This window comes from Diospyros lotus, chromosome 14 (genome assembly GCF_014633365.1).
Source record: "Diospyros lotus cultivar Yz01 chromosome 14, ASM1463336v1, whole genome shotgun sequence".
Classification (NCBI taxonomy): domain Eukaryota; kingdom Viridiplantae; phylum Streptophyta; class Magnoliopsida; order Ericales; family Ebenaceae; genus Diospyros; species Diospyros lotus.
This window is the reverse complement of record NC_068351.1, coordinates 25,424,694-25,441,417: the sequence shown is the minus strand read 5'-3', so window position 1 is coordinate 25,441,417 and position 16,724 is coordinate 25,424,694. Positions and strand designations below refer to the sequence as shown.

Here is a 16,724-nt window from a genome sequence, read left to right as displayed (position 1 = left end):
TATAAAATGCTGGTCAATTTCTATGCACTTTGTGCTGTCATGCTACATAGGATTATGAGTAATACTAATGGCTGATTGATTATCAAAAAATAATCTGATTGGACCATTAGAAGTAATTTTCAGATCCTCTAGAACAATTCTTAGCCATAACAACTCACATAAACCAAGTGTCATGGCCCTGAATTCTGTTTTAGCACTCAACCTTGCCACAATACTCTGCTTCTTACTTCGCCAAGAGACAAGGTTTCCACCTAAAAATACACAGTACCCGGTGGTGGACCTTCTATCAACTAAGGATTTGTCATAATCTGCATCTATGTAGCCTTGAATGTCCAAAGCATTACCTGACCTGAACAAAATCCCCTTGCTTGGTGTTGTTTTTAGATAACACAATATCCTTCTTGCAACCTATATATGATTCTCGGTTGGGCTGTGCATAAATTGACTTACCAAGCTAACTACATAGGCAATGTCCGACCTGGTATGTGATATGTAGATCAACCGACCCACCAACCTCTGATACCTCCCTTTGTCCACTAGTGGACTGCTAGTATCTCCTCCCAATTTAGTGTTAAGTTCCACAGGAGTCCAAGCTCCTTTTCCTCTTAGCAAACCTGTTTCCAAAGTAAATCCAAAATATACTTGCGTTGGGATAGAAAAATACATGCTTTAGAGTAGACTACTTCTATTCCCAAAAAATATTTGAGTGGTCCAAGGTCTTTGATCTCAAAATTTTGAGCTAGATTATCCTTCAAGACCCTTTGTTCTTCAATATAATTGCCTGTGACAATTATGTCATCCACATAAACTGTTGGAAGTGAGTGTGTGTGTGTGTGTGTGGCTTTCCTTCCAAGCTTTGTTTTCCTTCCTCTAGAAGCTTGGTGACTTTCCTTCCAAGCTTTGCTTTCCTTCCTCTAGAAGCTTGGTGACTTTTTCTCCAAGTTCATCTTTACTTGGTAGCCTATATATATTTCCCTAAGCTTCTTTGAGCTTTTAAGAGACTTGATTTTCTTTGAGTTTTAAGACTTGTTTTCTTCTTTGAGCTTTGGAAGAGCTTGTTTTTCTCGAGTTTTCCATCACTAAGAGCAAGCCCGTCTTGAGTTCTGCTAGCTCCGGTTGTTCGTGGCTGCCGTTCATCGGAGAGGTCATTTCATCCTGCTGAAACAGTCGTCATAGTCTGCTTGACTGTCTTCAGGACAGCGCAAAGCGCAACTCGACCTGCTTCTGTTCCTGCCTCCTCCATGTTCCAAAAGTTTGTTCCTATTTCCTTGCCAGCTACGAGCGTTGTTGTTCCACCGTCTTCTCTACTTTGTTGTTCAGTCTGGTAACATCTACTATTGTTTGCCTATTGTTGCTATTTAGAAGTTTCTATTGCTATTTATATTTGTATTCCAAGTTGTTGTGGTCTGAAGTTAAATATTGTAGTTTACGTTTCTTGAACTGTAGAAGGTTAGAACTAATATTCTTGTATCGTGGATTACTACTTTGTAAGTTTCGCATACATATATTCTCTCTGTATCCCTAACATAAACTAACAAGGTTGTCACCTTTTCATTTAGTGAGTGCTTAATAAATAGAGTATGGTCTCTCCTACTTTGGTGATATCCCATGTGCCTCATAGCCTTGGAGAACCTATCAAACTAGGCTCTCGATAACTACTTGAGGCCATAGAGTTCCTTTTTGAGCTTGCATACTTTTTCTGAATTTCCCTTATTGAAACCTAGCAATGGTTCCATAAACACCTCCTCTTCTAAATCACCATGAAGAAATGCATTCTTCACATCTAGTTGTTGTAACTTCCATCCATAGTAGGTTACTAGAAATAAAAGAATCCTCAGTTGCCATTTTTGCCACTAGAGCAAAAGTCTCTAAGTAGTCAATTCCATAAGTTAAAGTGTAGCCTTTAGCAACTAGCCGAGCCTTGTATCTTTCTAATGACCCATCTACATTATACTTCAGGTTAAAAATCCACCTACAGCCCATCAGAACCACCCCCTTTGGTCTAGGCACCATATCCCAAGTTTCATTTTTCTCCAATGCTCTCATCTCCTCCTGCATAGCTTGTTTCCAATTCTGATCTTTTAAAGCCTCATCAACCGTTTTAGGGATGACAATGGTGTCTAGTGAAGTCAAGAAGTTTTTATGCTTTTGGGAAAGTTTGTGATAGGAGATATAGTTAGCTAATGGGTGTTGGGTGCCCCTTTTCTGATAGCAATAGGGATATCCAAATCATTAGGGTTAGGATTAGAAGAAATTGAGGGATGAGTGACTTCAGTACCTAGACTGGAATCTAATAGCAATAGGGATATCCAAATCATTAGGGTTAGGATTAGAAGAAATTGAGGGATGAGTGACTTTAATACCTAGATTGGAATATGATGTTGATCCATGCTGAAAATGTAGAATAGGCTAAGTTCTTCTTTTAAACACATAGGGAGAGCCTTTAAACCTAACCAGGGATGGGAACTCAGGCTTACCTGCTTGGTTAGGTGAGTCCTATTCACTGGAAATATGAGAGTGAGCAAGTGAGTTTGGCTTAGTGGTTTCTTCTGGTTCTGTCTCACTAGGAACTAAGTCCAAGCTAGGAAGAACACATCCTTAATCACCAATCTGCTGATTCTCCCCCTAGGGACCAAGGTGAGAAGAGCCAAAAAAATGGTTGAGATTCAACAAATGTAACATCCTTAGACACAGAATTTGTAACATCCTTGAGCCAAAAAATGGTAAAACATTTGTAACCCTTTTTTTTTTTTTTTTTTCTGTAAGTGAGAGATTCATAGAACAAAAAAAAAAAAAAACAACACCGAATCGGCTACAAACCAAGGCCAAGGCATACCCCAGACCAACCAAAAAAACAATGGCTACCAACAAATGTTACAAATTACCAACATTTGTAACCTTTTTGAGTAGGAGAATAGCCAAGAAAGATACACCTAAGGGCCCTAAGATCAAGTTTGTCTTTGTTTTGTTTAGGAATGTGAACAAAGGCTACACAACCAAAGACTTTGAGAGGAAGAGAGTTATGTAGATTGATGTCAGGAAAGTAGGGTGATAGACTCTGAAAATGACTCTGATGACCTAGGAGTTTAGAGGGAACTCTGTGGATTAGGTAGGCTACTGTGAGAACTACCTCTCTGCAAAAATGTTTAGGGACATGATGATGGTGGAGAAGGGTTCTAGTGATATTTAGAAGATGTCTCATCTTCTTTTCGACCACTCCATTCTGTTGAAGAGTGTTAATGCAAAAAGATTCATGGACAATCCTTGCTTGCTGAAAAAATTGATGCAAGTGCTGATTGAAATAATCCCTTGCATTATCAGTACAAAATTTCCGAATAGGAGAGCCAAATTGAGTTAGGATCATCTTGTGAAAATGAGGCAAAATAGTACTAATATCAGCCTTTTCCTTTAAAAGATATACCCAAATCATTCTAGTACAATCATCTATGAAAGATATGAACCTTCTAGCCCCAAAACAATTGGGAACTCTAGATGGCCCCCAAACATCAGAAGGAATCAATGTAAAAGGATGAGAAGATAGTTTATTACTAATAGAATAAGACACTCAATGATGTTTTGATATCTCACATACATCACAATATAGAGTGCTAGTATCTAAATTTTTGAATAAAGTAGGTGTCACGACCCTAGGATTTACTAATGATGCGGTCATTGTTCCTGTTTGAAGACCCAGACCAAGGCCGACCCGACCTAAACTGGGCAATCTTGAACGGCCCAAATAGAAACGAAACAATCCAGCCGGGGGGGGGGGGATTCCATAGGGCCAAAACTTCATGAGTTTTTCGGATTTTAATACTTCAAATGTTTTAGGATGTTAATTTTATTTTATGTTTTGTTAGGGTTTTACTTCTATTAGAATTCTAGTTGGATTTTATTTACAAGTATTAGATGAATTAGCCGAATACTATATATATATGCTTAGAAACTAGGATTTGTAATCAACTTTTTATCAATTCAATTACAATAGCCTATTCAAGTTTCTTTCCAGCAAAAAAGGTTCAGTTTTACGCCTCTTTGAAAACCAAGCTTTGGCCATTAAAGCTTGTTTTCAAGGGTTTCTTTCGTGTGTTTCTTTACACACTCGCTATCTGCTGCATCAACTAGGGTTTAGAATGGGACTTTGGAAGAAGAAATGACAGAATAGAGGAAGGAAACAGAACAGAAAGAAGGGGAAATTGAGAAGAGAAGGCAATGGTTGGGACAAAGAGAGAGAGAAAAGAGAGGGAAGACAGAATGTTCATTCAATTCATCCATAGTCCTTCTTCTCTAACCTACAGCCTATTTATAGGTTGTTTACAACCATTCAATTATTAACCAACTAATTAACTAACACACTAACCCACTCAAGGGTTAGTAAAGATTTCTAACACACTAACCAACTAATTACAACTTAGGAAAGATTACAACAACACAACTTAGGAAAGTATCCTAAACTGAAATTAAGAAAGTATCCTAAATTGAATTTAGAGATTTCTAAAAACAAAAGATTGAGATTAGCTTTGAATGCTCTTTACACACGATAAGGTAGCCTTCCTTTTCTCTTTCTCTTGAGTTTCTTATGGAAATCAACAAGAGGCGGTACAGTAATTCTGATCCGACATCATAACCGAGCAAAGTAATTGATTCTTTAACTGCGAAGCATCGCAGGAGGCAATTCAGGGAGCCGAGTTAGAGGCAACTCTCAAGCTACCACTTTCTCAATTTTGATTGTGACAAATGGATTCAAGATTGTTGAGGTTAGATCTAAGTAATTCCTAGAAGCAATTTCAAACAAGGCAGATTAGGTTTACTGAAAATTAGATTTAGGTTCGATTGGAGTAGAATCAATTCAGAGGTAGTTCTTGGAAAGCGATTTTTGTAGGCAGTAACAGGACCGATTTAGTCATAAGAGGTTGTTAAGCAGTTCCTTGGCCTTTGACTTCTCCTGCTCATGAGATTTCTGCCATGGTTGACAGCACACGCATGAAACAATTCATGTCTCAGCTGCAGTAGAAGAATGTTACAGTTTCAGTTAGACGTAGCAAAAATCATGAGGCAATCAACCGGAATCATGAGACACTAGATTGGAAGTTGGAGAACTCTTTGGACAAAGTTCACAGAAAATTGGATGCCCTATGAAGGAAGTTTGATGAATTTTTGATGATGTTTTCTAAGAAGAATCAGGTCAGTATACCAGTGGATCTTTATTCAAGATCCACTGTAGAACAAATTCCAGCAACTCCTGCTGGAATCTTACCTAAGACCTCTGATCTGAAAGAAGTTAAAGAATTACTTACTCTAGATTAGAAAATTTAGGGTGAAAAGAAAGGAATTACAGTTGTCAGAAACGTCAATGTTACATCCTTGGAGGAGAAATTTGTTGAAAATGAGCCAAAGGTAGATGACGGTAAATAGGAAGAAAAATATGCTTTAAAGGCGCTAGAGTCTGTAAATGTTGAAGGTGAACCTCTAGTTGAAGGAATAGGTACTCCTTCAATACCTGATAACAATGCAACGCTAGTATTTGAGGATCCGTCGGATAGAGCTGCAGAGGAGGAAAAAGAAGTTAAAAGTTTTGCTGTTGGGAACAAGACCTTTGTTGCTTTGATTGTTTGTATTCTAGTTGGTCAGTTATAGCGTCAAATCAAGTTTTAGCCAATAGAGAAGTTTGAATTTCTTTCTATTACTGGTGATGATAGGGTTGGAGGTATGACAGGTCAATTGGAACTACCTTCAATTCCAATAAGGAATAAGTGGATGGTTGAATTTGATGTTGCAACAAGGCATAGCACTGTTGCTTTTGGAAAGTTTTTGTTTGAATACTTGAAGTGCGTCTACACTTCTCAATTGTAGCATCTATGAGATATTATAGATATCATGGTAACTGATGATGCAACAGATTTGGTGCAAGTGGATAAACTAAGTTTGACTCTTGAGCCCATTGACAACAAGAGAAGGAACATAAGAGTGTAGAGGAATCAGCCTAGAAGGAGAAAGAAAGAAAGATAAATCTGATAGAGAAGACAGGAATTGGATGAAGAATAGTTGCTAGTCATTGTAAGTTCTTGGGGACTAGAACTCTCTCTAGGAGGGGGAATTGTCAAGACCCCAAGGATCCCCAAGGATATAATAGTAATTAAGTATTATATGTATTAATTAGTGGTAGTTAGTGGTTGTACTTTGTTGCTTTGCTGATTTTTACCTTTACTAGAAAGCCTATAAATAGGCTGTAACCTAGAGAATTAGTCACAGTTGAATGATAATAGAATCTCTGATTTCTCTCTCATCAATTCTCACTCAATCTCCCTCTGATTTCTCTCTAATCTCTCCCTCTTTTGCTGTCCTGTCTGAATATCTCCCCTCATTCCTTCTGATTTTCCCACTTACCTCCTATTCTATTTCCCTCGAATTCTTCCATCATCCTATCAAAACCCCAGGTTCATGACAAATTCCACATCTTTATCCGTATCACTGTCTGGATCCATGTATGTCACCTCATAATAAGGATCTACCTGTCAAGTTTTGATCAAAAAAGTTCAGCATGCTTAAAGTGATTCAGTGACCATTGGGCAAGTCAGAAAGTTAAAGCAGGCTCCACCTATCCAATAGACAAATGTGAAGTTGCCTTAATAAAGATACAACTTAAATCTACAATAGAAATTAATGCAGCATTGCAAACCTGAAACCTTGCTTGCATAATTTTTTTCATCTCCATACTGCTTTTGACATCAAAAAACAAACGAGAAATTAACAAATTCCAGCATAGTGTTCCCTCATCACCAACAATCTTGTCATCAGAATCTGCATCAGAGAACACAGACATGTTGGTTCCGCTAGCTGAGTGCGCAAAAATTGATGGAGGAGGAACCATCTTCTCCTCCAGAGAGAAGTTAGGTGCCTTTCCTGTAGAAGCAGACTTTATAATACCACGGGGCAAAACTGCATCTTGGAATGAATGGCATTTCTCAGGGAGTTTCCTCTCTTCACGGATTGATGACAAGTTCCAGTTAGTCTTAATTTCTGGACCGCTCTTAGGCATCTTCTTTGCAAGTCTTTTCAGAAAATGGCGAACCTTTGATGAAGAACCATCAAGCTTAATAGATCGATCTAAAGGAGCAGCATTGAAACCCATACCGGGCTTTATAAATGAAGGATATCCTGTATTCAAGGTTGCCAGGTAACTCTGGAATTCTACATCCAACTTTGAAAACCACTTCAGTTTGTCTTTGTCATTACAGGATGCAAGACGAAGGGCTTTACACCATGACTCCTTCTCCCAGGATGTCTCAAGATATAGGTAAACAGTTTTACTTCCTTTGTACAAAATTGAGATCTTGCTCTCCACTTTAATCGGATATCTTCTGGCCCTACAAGATGCAAAGTTAAAATGTAAGAATATTCAGAAACTACAGAGTTATTTTCTCTTGTTTTCTTTGGAACGGGGATATAATATATTTGGCAAGGTGATTTGCAAAAATAATCAAATGTCTTCGTAGACATTTAAGGCTAATACACTGGTACACTTTGAGTAAAGACACATTATAACAACTGTCTTCTTACAATCTATTACTTGCAAAAAAAAACCCAGATATTGTAGGACTCAATTCTTTTTTGTGTTCATTTTGACTTACCAATCATGACACTTAAGTATGGTTAAAACCTTTATGTAGGACAACAATGATTAGGGACTTGGGAGCCTGTAAACTTCGTATTGTCATCACAAACTCATCAATTCCACACAAGCAAAAAGTATTCACTTCATGAAATATATTAGTCATAGTAAGATTTACTAATGGTTTTCATAAATCTTTACATGGAATATATATATTCTCTCTTTTTTTTTTTTTTTTTGGCTAGGTCAATATTTATTTACAAATAAGTTACTTTAGAATTATAGTAGTGATCACTGATCAATGGATTTAGCACTCAAGGTGAATATGCAAACAAAACTGGTCAATAGATTGGGTGAGGTTAGACAAAATGAGGGTGCAAGCTTCCTTGTGCTGGCCTTGTTTTGTCGGCCGTGTGGCCGAATGACGTGGAAGATCCAGCCCAAAAGAGTCCGAAAAAAGCCAGATGAGCCTTTTGATTTCCTGCTGCAATTAGGATGCCTTTCAGTTTTCCTACTGCAATTAGGATTACCTAATGCAGTTAGGATTTAGTTTTCTACTTCAATTAGAATTTCAGTTTTCTACTTTAGAAAGTAGCTTTAAAATAAAATCATATTTTTTCTCTTAAATTTGATTCCGTATTTAGTTTCAACCTGAAACTGGTCTAAATTGCTTCCTATGCTGTCTCAGTTGGTATCAAAGCAGGCAAGCTCGCCCAGTCCGATGGCCAGTGACGACACATTTGTGGAAGCAGTTCCCTTGGCGGTGATCGGGGAATTAAGGCCTCAAATCCTTAGGCAGCATTGAAGTCCATGGAGAACAAGAGACATCTTCGATTCTAGCGCTTGTAGAAACCCTAGAATAGGTTGTAAACGTAACAAGTAACAGAGAGAAAATAATGCCTCAAGCAGATTGTCTTATTCAGAGAATCAGAAACAATGAATGTTAATCTTACAAAGGAACTATAGAGCTGGCAACTTTTTACACGACACGACACGAAGTTAAGCGACTTAGGGTTAGGGCTAATCGAGTTCGGGTCATAAACGGGTCAACCCGTTTATGACGGGGTTATTTTCGTGTCTTATGCGGGTTGACCCGCCTAACCTGTTTAGACACGTAATGACACGTTTAACTAAACGGGTTAACGGGTTGACCCGAACACGTTTAACACGATTATATACGAAATGACACGTTTAATTAAAAGGATTAGTAGATTGATCTGAACACGTTAACACGATTATATACGAAATGACACGTTTAATTAAAAGGGCTAAGGGTTGATCTGAACACGTTAACACGATTATACACGAAATGACACGTTTAAGACTAATTTACAAAAATAAATTAAAAACAATTATAATATTAAAAAAAAACTATTATGTATTTAAAAAATTTATGATTATAATTTAATATTTATAATTAGTAGACTAATATGTAAATTTTTAAGTTTTTGAATCTCAAGGTTATAAAATTTATAAAATGATATATATATAGAGAGAGAGAATTGAGGAAGATGATGGATGACAATATTCAAACTATTAATCTCTTGCACTATGAGATAAACATTTGATTAAGAGTTATTTATAATACTTTAGAATTAATAATTAAATTTTTTCCCTTTTAGTAGCATATATGAATGTGTAAGATTGATAATGACTTTATAGTAGTACATGGATCAACTCTTAAAAAACATTTGCATAATCAAGTCATAGATATAAATTGTTAGATAATTTCACTCTTAAGTTATAAATTTAAATAGCAAATAGTTTTAAAATTTAACTATGTTATTTTTTTAAATAAATCTAATATACATATATATTTTATTAGAATTTCTAATAAATTATTGGGTTTTTCAATTAAAGAGTCACTAAATTCATTTGGGCAATTATTAGTTGATGTTATGTCATTTCTCTAAATTTGATCTCCAATCAACAATTATGAGATATTAGCACTATGGTCAAATCCAATTTGAATTTAATAAAAAAAGTTTATAATAATTAAATTTATTTTTTAATTAGTTTATAACAATCAACTCAATTACATCTATAAATGATAACTAAAAAAATAACTAAATGTATAAAGATTAGAAAAAAAACCATATTAAGAGTTCTAAACTTTACAAAATGGGTTTATAAACTAAGAGCATTATAAGAATTTTAGCATATTATGACAAAATTATCGTGATAGATTAAATTTTGTCACAAAATGTATATTTTTTCTACCATTCATAAAAAAATTTCTTGCAAAATTCAAAAAATGAGTAAAGTTGTGACAAATCATATTTTAGATTATTATTTTATTAATTATCATAATTATAAATTATTTTAATAAATTTTAATCAAATAATTAATAATATTATTTATATTTAATAAATAAATAATTCAAAAAATAAAAATAAAAACCAAATCCCCCCCCCCCATTTCCTTATTCCCAAATCAGCGAATCCCTTCCACTGAAAACCCTAATTCCCTAAACTCCCCCCCTTTCTCTCTCACTCTTCTTCCCCCCACTCGCTCGCTCTCTATCTCTCTCACTCTTCTTCCCCCGAATCCCCCCTGCTCTCTCTCCCTCTCTCTCTCACACTCCCTAAACTCCCGCCGTCGGCCCCCTCGTCTCCGCCTCCGTCTTCGCCCTTTCGCTCTCGCCTCTCGCTACTTGGTCGGTAGTCACTCGTCCTCGCCCTCTCGCTGCTCGGTCGGCGGTCGCTCGTCCTCGCCCTCTCGCTGCTCGGTCAACGGTCGCTCGTCCTCGCCTCGCCCTCATGGCCGATGGCTCGCTGCTCCGTCGCTCGCCCAGCAAGCTCTGCTCCGTCTCTCGCCCTCGTGCTCGTGGCCGGTGGGTGGCCCCTTGCTCCGTCGGTCGCTGTTGCTAGTGGCTCGCTGCCTCTCTATTGCCGATTGGCTCGTCAAATCCAGTCTCCAGATCTGCTTCAACTTTCAACAGTTAGTTGCTCCTTCACTTAGTTTTGTTTATGATGCATAATGCATTCGAAGATTTGGATAGGTTGCCTATCTATTTTATTGATGTTACTTTCAACAGTTAGTTGCTCATTTACTTCATTTTGTTTATGATGCATAAAGCACTCCGTTTTGTTTATGATGCATAATGCATTCAGAGATTTGAATAGCTTGCGTATGTCTATTTTAACAGGTTAAACGTGTTTTATTCGTGTTAATAGGTTTTTATTCGTGTTAACGTGTCGTGTCATGTCTGTTTAATAAATGGGTTATCGTGCCGTGTCGTGTCGTGTGTGATAAATGGGTTAAATAGGTTAACAGCTGACACGACACGACACGACACGTTTAATTAAACGGGTTAAACGGGTCGTGTCGTGTTACACGTTTAATAAACGTGTCGTGTTCGGGTTTAAGGAATTTGACACGATTATTAAAAGGGTCGTGTTCGGGTTAGCTTAATACGTGTTATACGTGTGTCTCGACACGACACGATTACGACCCGCCAACCCGAATTGCCAGCCCTAGAACTATAACACTACTTATATAGGCATCGGAAATAAGGCTACCGCCTATACTAAACATCAATAAACATAAACATAAGCTGCAGATACAAAATAGTAACAACAAACTACTATAGCCAATAGTTAGATGCTCTCCCCTTCAAACCAAACTCCGTAGAAGACAAGAACTTTGTAGATGTAGCAGCAGCTTTAGTTGTTTTTAATTCAACTTTAGATGCTTCCACACCCCCCCTTCAAACCAGTCTCCGTGGATGTTGTAGGTGACATTATTAAACTCAGTTTCTTACAAAAAAAGGCAAACCGGTCTCTAGGCAACCCTTTAGTAAGAATATCTGCTACTTGATCAGATGTTGGAACATATCTGATCTCCACTTCACCACATTCAACTTGCTCCCGTACAAAATGAACATCAATTTCAACATGTTTTGTCCTGAAATGAAACACTAGATTTTCTGTCATGCTCTTAGCAGCCAAGTTGTCAGGCCATACAACAGGAGTATTTACACAAGGATAACCCAACTCAGCAAACAATGACTTCAACCACATTAGTTCAGTCACACCAACAACAATTGCCTGATACTTGGCTTCTCCAATAGACCTAGCAACAACAGATTGCTTCTTGGAGCCCCACACTATAAGGTTGTGACCAAAATATACACAAAACCCACTAGCAGAATGCCGAGTAACCTTGCGACCAGCATAATTAGCATTTGTGTAAGCCACTAAGGATAGGTCATTCGGTGAAGGAGTAAAAACCAAAACCATACCAATTGTGCCCTTAAGATACCGGAATAACCTTTTACATGCTAACCAGTGTTGAGACCTAGGATTGGCCAAGAATTGGCTCAATTTATTCACTGTAAACGCTATACTTGGACGCGTGTAGGTGAGATACTGCAATGAACCAATTAATGTTCTATACAAGGATGGGTTAGGAAAAGAATCCCCTTCATCAGTCAAATAAACTGCGGTAGCCATAGGGGTGCTGCATGGCTTGCAGCTCAACATGGCTACCTTTTTCAATAAATCAACCACGTACTTAGACTGTGTAAGATAAAGACCAGTGCCATCTCTATAAGCTTCAAACCCTAGGAAGTAATTCACCGAACCTAGGGTCTTAAGAGCAAATTGTGTGTCCAAATCATGAATACAAGAATTAAGAGCTGCTGAATTTGATCCAGTGAGCAGTATGTCATCAACATAAACTAGAACAAAGAGTACATAGGTAGCTGTCCGTTTAATAAACAAGGAGGCATCTGATATAGATTGGACAAAACCCCAAGATTGTAAAGCAGCTCTTAGTTTTGAATACCATGCTCGAGAAGCCTGCTTAAGACCATATAGTGATTTATTTAATCGACACACATGAATAGGATACTAATTATCAACAAAGCCTTCAGGCTGAGCCATATAAACAATTTCAATTAATTCTCCATTAAGGAAAGCATTGTTTGTAAAATTTACAAACAAGAGATTGTAGCTAGGGCTAACGAGAAAGAGAGAGAGAGAGAGAGAGAGAATACAAGAATTAAATATTAATCTTCAGAATTATCAGAATACTTGAAAACAGAATAGTTGTTGCTTATATACACAACAACTAAAGCAATATGCGCTAATCATAAAGCGCACATAATAGAGAGAGAATAGGCTAGCTTAACTACCGATATTTACAACAAAATAATATATAAACAGAGGAGAAGATAATAAGAGGCAAAACATATCTAGCAAACATAGCTTCCTTTCACATTCGCCCTCAATTCTACTTGCATATAAAGTCATAAAAACTTGAGGCTGATTGTATAGGTGACTTCTTGAGATTAAGTCTCTCACACAAAAACTTGAACCTACTACTAGGTAGTCCCTTAGTAAAGATATCATCCAACTGATGCAATGAAGGCACATACCGAATTTCAACAATACCATTTTCAACCTTCTCTCTTACAAAGTGAACATCAATTTCAATATGTTTGGTGCGAGAATGGAATACGAGGTTTTCAGCAATGCTTTTTGCTGCCATATTATCACTCCACACTATAGGAGTAGAATCACACTTATAACCCAATTCTGAAAACAGAGATTGCAGCCATAAGATTTCAGTTATTCAGCCTCACCAACTGATTTGGCCACTACTGCTTGCTTCCGAGAGCTCCAAACAATTAGATTCGGACCAAGAAACACACATATTCCACTTGTAGATCGCCTGTTGACTTTGCAGCCAGCATGATCTGCATCTGTATATACTACCAAAGGTAAGCCAAGAGAAGCTGGTGTAAAGAACATACCTAGATCTAAAGTACCCTTGACATAGCATAAAAGCCGTTTACAAGCCACCCAATGTTGTTGTTTCGGTGAAGACAAAAACTGACTAAGTTTGCTTATAATAAAAGACAAATATGGTCTAGTGTAGGTCAGATACTGAAGAGAGCCAATAATAATGCGATAAAGCAACGGGCGATAAAACACTTCACCCTCATCAATTAAGGAATTTGTGGGATTCATAGGTGTATCACTAGGTTTACAGTCTATCATACCAACCTTTGTCAATAAATCCAGGGGACATCTAGATTGGGTGAGATAAATTCCAGCCTTAGTTCGATGAGCTTCAAATCCAAGAAAATAATGCACTGAATCCAAAGTCTTGAGAGCAAAGTTTTTATCCAAATCATGAATGAAATCTGAAACAGCCTGAGAATTTGACCCAGTCACCAAAATATCATCTACATAGATCAAGACAAATAGAACAAATTTAGAGGTACGTTTAATAAAAAGGGATGCATTAGACACTGATATCACAAATACCCATGACTGAAGAGCAACTCGCAACTTGGTATACCAGGCTCTTGGGGCCTATTTTAAGCCATAAAGAGATTTCCTTAACCGACAAACATGTGAGGGAAAATGCCTATCCTCAAACCCCTCAGGCTGAGACATATATACCTCCTCTGTTAAGTCACCATTCAAAAATGCATTGTTGATGTCCACTTGCTAAATATCCCAGCCAAAAGTCACTCCTAAAGTAAACAAAACCCTAATTGTTGGAGCTTTAACTACTGGACTAAAAGTCTCCATATAATCTACACCCAGTGTTTGAAGAAATCCTTTAGCTACTAACCGGGCCTTGAATTTGAGGACTGAGCCATCAGGATTGTAGTTAATCCTATACACCCATTTGCAGCCAGTGAGATTCATACTATTAGAATAAGGAACCAGCTCTCAAGTACCATTCTGTTTTAATGCTATAAACTCCTCTGTCATAGCCTTAACCCATCTTGGGTCTAAGAAGGCCTCATGTATAGAGCTAGGAATTAAAGAACTGGTTAGGGCATGAGGAGAAGTCAATTGAAGTTGTTTAGCCTTGGACCTGGTAAGCATAGGATGAATGAAAGGCTAAGATGGAGTTGTGTTTCTGGACACACATTGTATAGGTTGAGAGGAAGGCTGAGGTATAGACAAGACAGGTTGAGAAGTAGTAAAAGAATTAGTGACCTAATTAGAAAGAGATCTCATGGACTGAGAAGAAGGTGAGCTTGATAAGGAAGAAATCTCAGGTTGTGCTACTCCAGAAGGGGTGGACAAAGAAATAGACTCAAAGTACAAAGTTGGAAAACTAGAAGAACAAGACTTAGGAACAGAATTAGAAGGAAACAATGAACTGAATGGAAAATCATCAGGATTAAACTGAACATGTCAAGAAACATAGATTCAACCTGATGGATGCAAACATTTGTATCCTGCTTGTGTATGACTATACCCAATGAAAACACATTTAGGTGAATGACATTCAAACTTATGCTTGTTATAAGGACGCAAATAAGGGAAGCACAACCAAAAGGTTGTAACATGAGATAATTGGGCTGTTTGTGAAAAAGAAGCTCAAATGGAATTTGAAATTTAAGAGCAGCAGAAGGTAACAAATTGATAGTATACACTGCTATTTGAAAGGCTTCAACCCAAAATTTAAGTGGCATATGAGAATGAAAAAGCAATGTTAACCCTATTTCAGCAACGTGTCTATGTTTACGTTCGGCCACTCCATTTTGCTGATGAGTGTAAGGACATGTGAAACGAGGTTGTATTCCACAGTTATGAAGATAAAGTAAAAACACTTTGAATTCTCCCCCATTATCAGTTTGTAAAGCCTTAAGCTTTGTTTGGAATTGAACTTCAACAAGTTTATGGAATATCTTGAAGATAGAAAAGGCATCCGATTTAAGTTTCAATGAGTATAGTCATGTATATCGAGAATAAGCATCCACAAATATGATATAATACCGATATCCTTCAATGGACAAAACAGGAGATGGACCCCACAAATCAGAGTAAACCAATTCTAGAGGCTTAGTTACTGTAATTGGATAATCAGCAAACGGTAATTGACTAAGTTCGCCTGCTTTACTAGAGTCACAAAAGACTACCTTTCAAGAAGAAGAAGGCAAACATATCTTATTAAGTGTTGAATCAAAGAACTTGATGAGGTCTTGCCTCTTTCAATTAGGATTTATAGTATGAATGTACAAAAGACACTCCTGAAATTAAGGCTAAGGTTACTCTTAGAATTAAGGCCTAATTGTCTACTTGTCTACTAATCATAGCTAATTTATAGCTAATCAAGCATTTATTCCAACACTCCCCCTCAAGCTGGAGCATATAGGTCATATGCACCAAGCTTGTTACAAATAAAACCAATACGAGGACCCCGAAGAGACTCAGTGAATACATCTGCCAGTTGATCGATTGAATTGACAAATCTAGTAGCAATACATACAGATAAAATCTTTTCTCTAATGAAATGAAAATCAATCTCTATGTGTTTGGTCCTCTCATGAAAAACAAGATTAAAAACTATATGTAAGGCAGCTTGATTATCACAGATTAATTTCATTTGCGTCACCTCGCCATATTTTAATTCTTAAAGCAGTTGTTTCAACCATATAAGTTCACATGTTGCTAAGGCCATAGCACGGTATTCTGCTTCGGCACTAGACCTAGCAACCACATCCTGCTTCTTACTCTTCCAAGATACTAAGTTGCCACCAATTAGAACACAGTACTCGGAAGTAGAGCGTTTATCTGAAGGAGATCCTGCCCAATCAACATCAGAATACCCAATCACCTGGGTATAACCCTTATCTTCATATAACAATCCTTGACCTGGTGCGCCTTTAATATGTCTGAGAATGAGAATGGCAACATTCCAATGACTATCACATGGAGACTGTAGAAATTGACTAACTACACTCACAGCAAAAGAGATGTATGGCCGAGTGATAGTGAGGTAGTTTAGCTTTCCGACAAGTCGGCGATATCTACCAGGGTTAGATAATAGCTCCCCTTGTCCCGGTAAAAGCTTGATATTTGGGTCCATGAGAGTATCAACCAGTCTACAGTCAAGCAAACCAGCCTCCTCAAGAATATCTAAGGCATATTCCCTTTGTGAAATAACTATGCCACTTTTGGACAGGGCTACTTCAATGTCTGAAAACGTTAGTTTGAAAACGGTTGAAGAGATGTGTCTTCAGTTGGAGAATACCATCCTGATCACTTCCAATGACGACAATATCGTCCACATAAACCATTAGATAAATGCATTGACCATTTGATGAGTGGCGATAAAAGACAGAGTGGTCGACCTCACT

General features: G+C 37.5%; 1 protein-coding gene across 3 annotated transcripts in view; it reads right to left on the bottom strand.

Moving 5' to 3' along the window:
- Positions 1-16,724, bottom strand: part of LOC127789861 (uncharacterized) — an 89,197-nt gene that overhangs the window by 41,847 nt on the left and 30,626 nt on the right. For 2 of the 3 annotated variants that reach the window (XM_052318909.1, XM_052318907.1), the window contains exon 3: positions 6,680-7,367. In XM_052318909.1, the coding sequence (XP_052174869.1) occupies positions 6,680-7,367 (688 nt within the window). The remainder of the gene's footprint in view (positions 1-6,679; positions 7,368-16,724) is intronic. The other variant, XM_052318908.1, reaches the window with a different exon arrangement.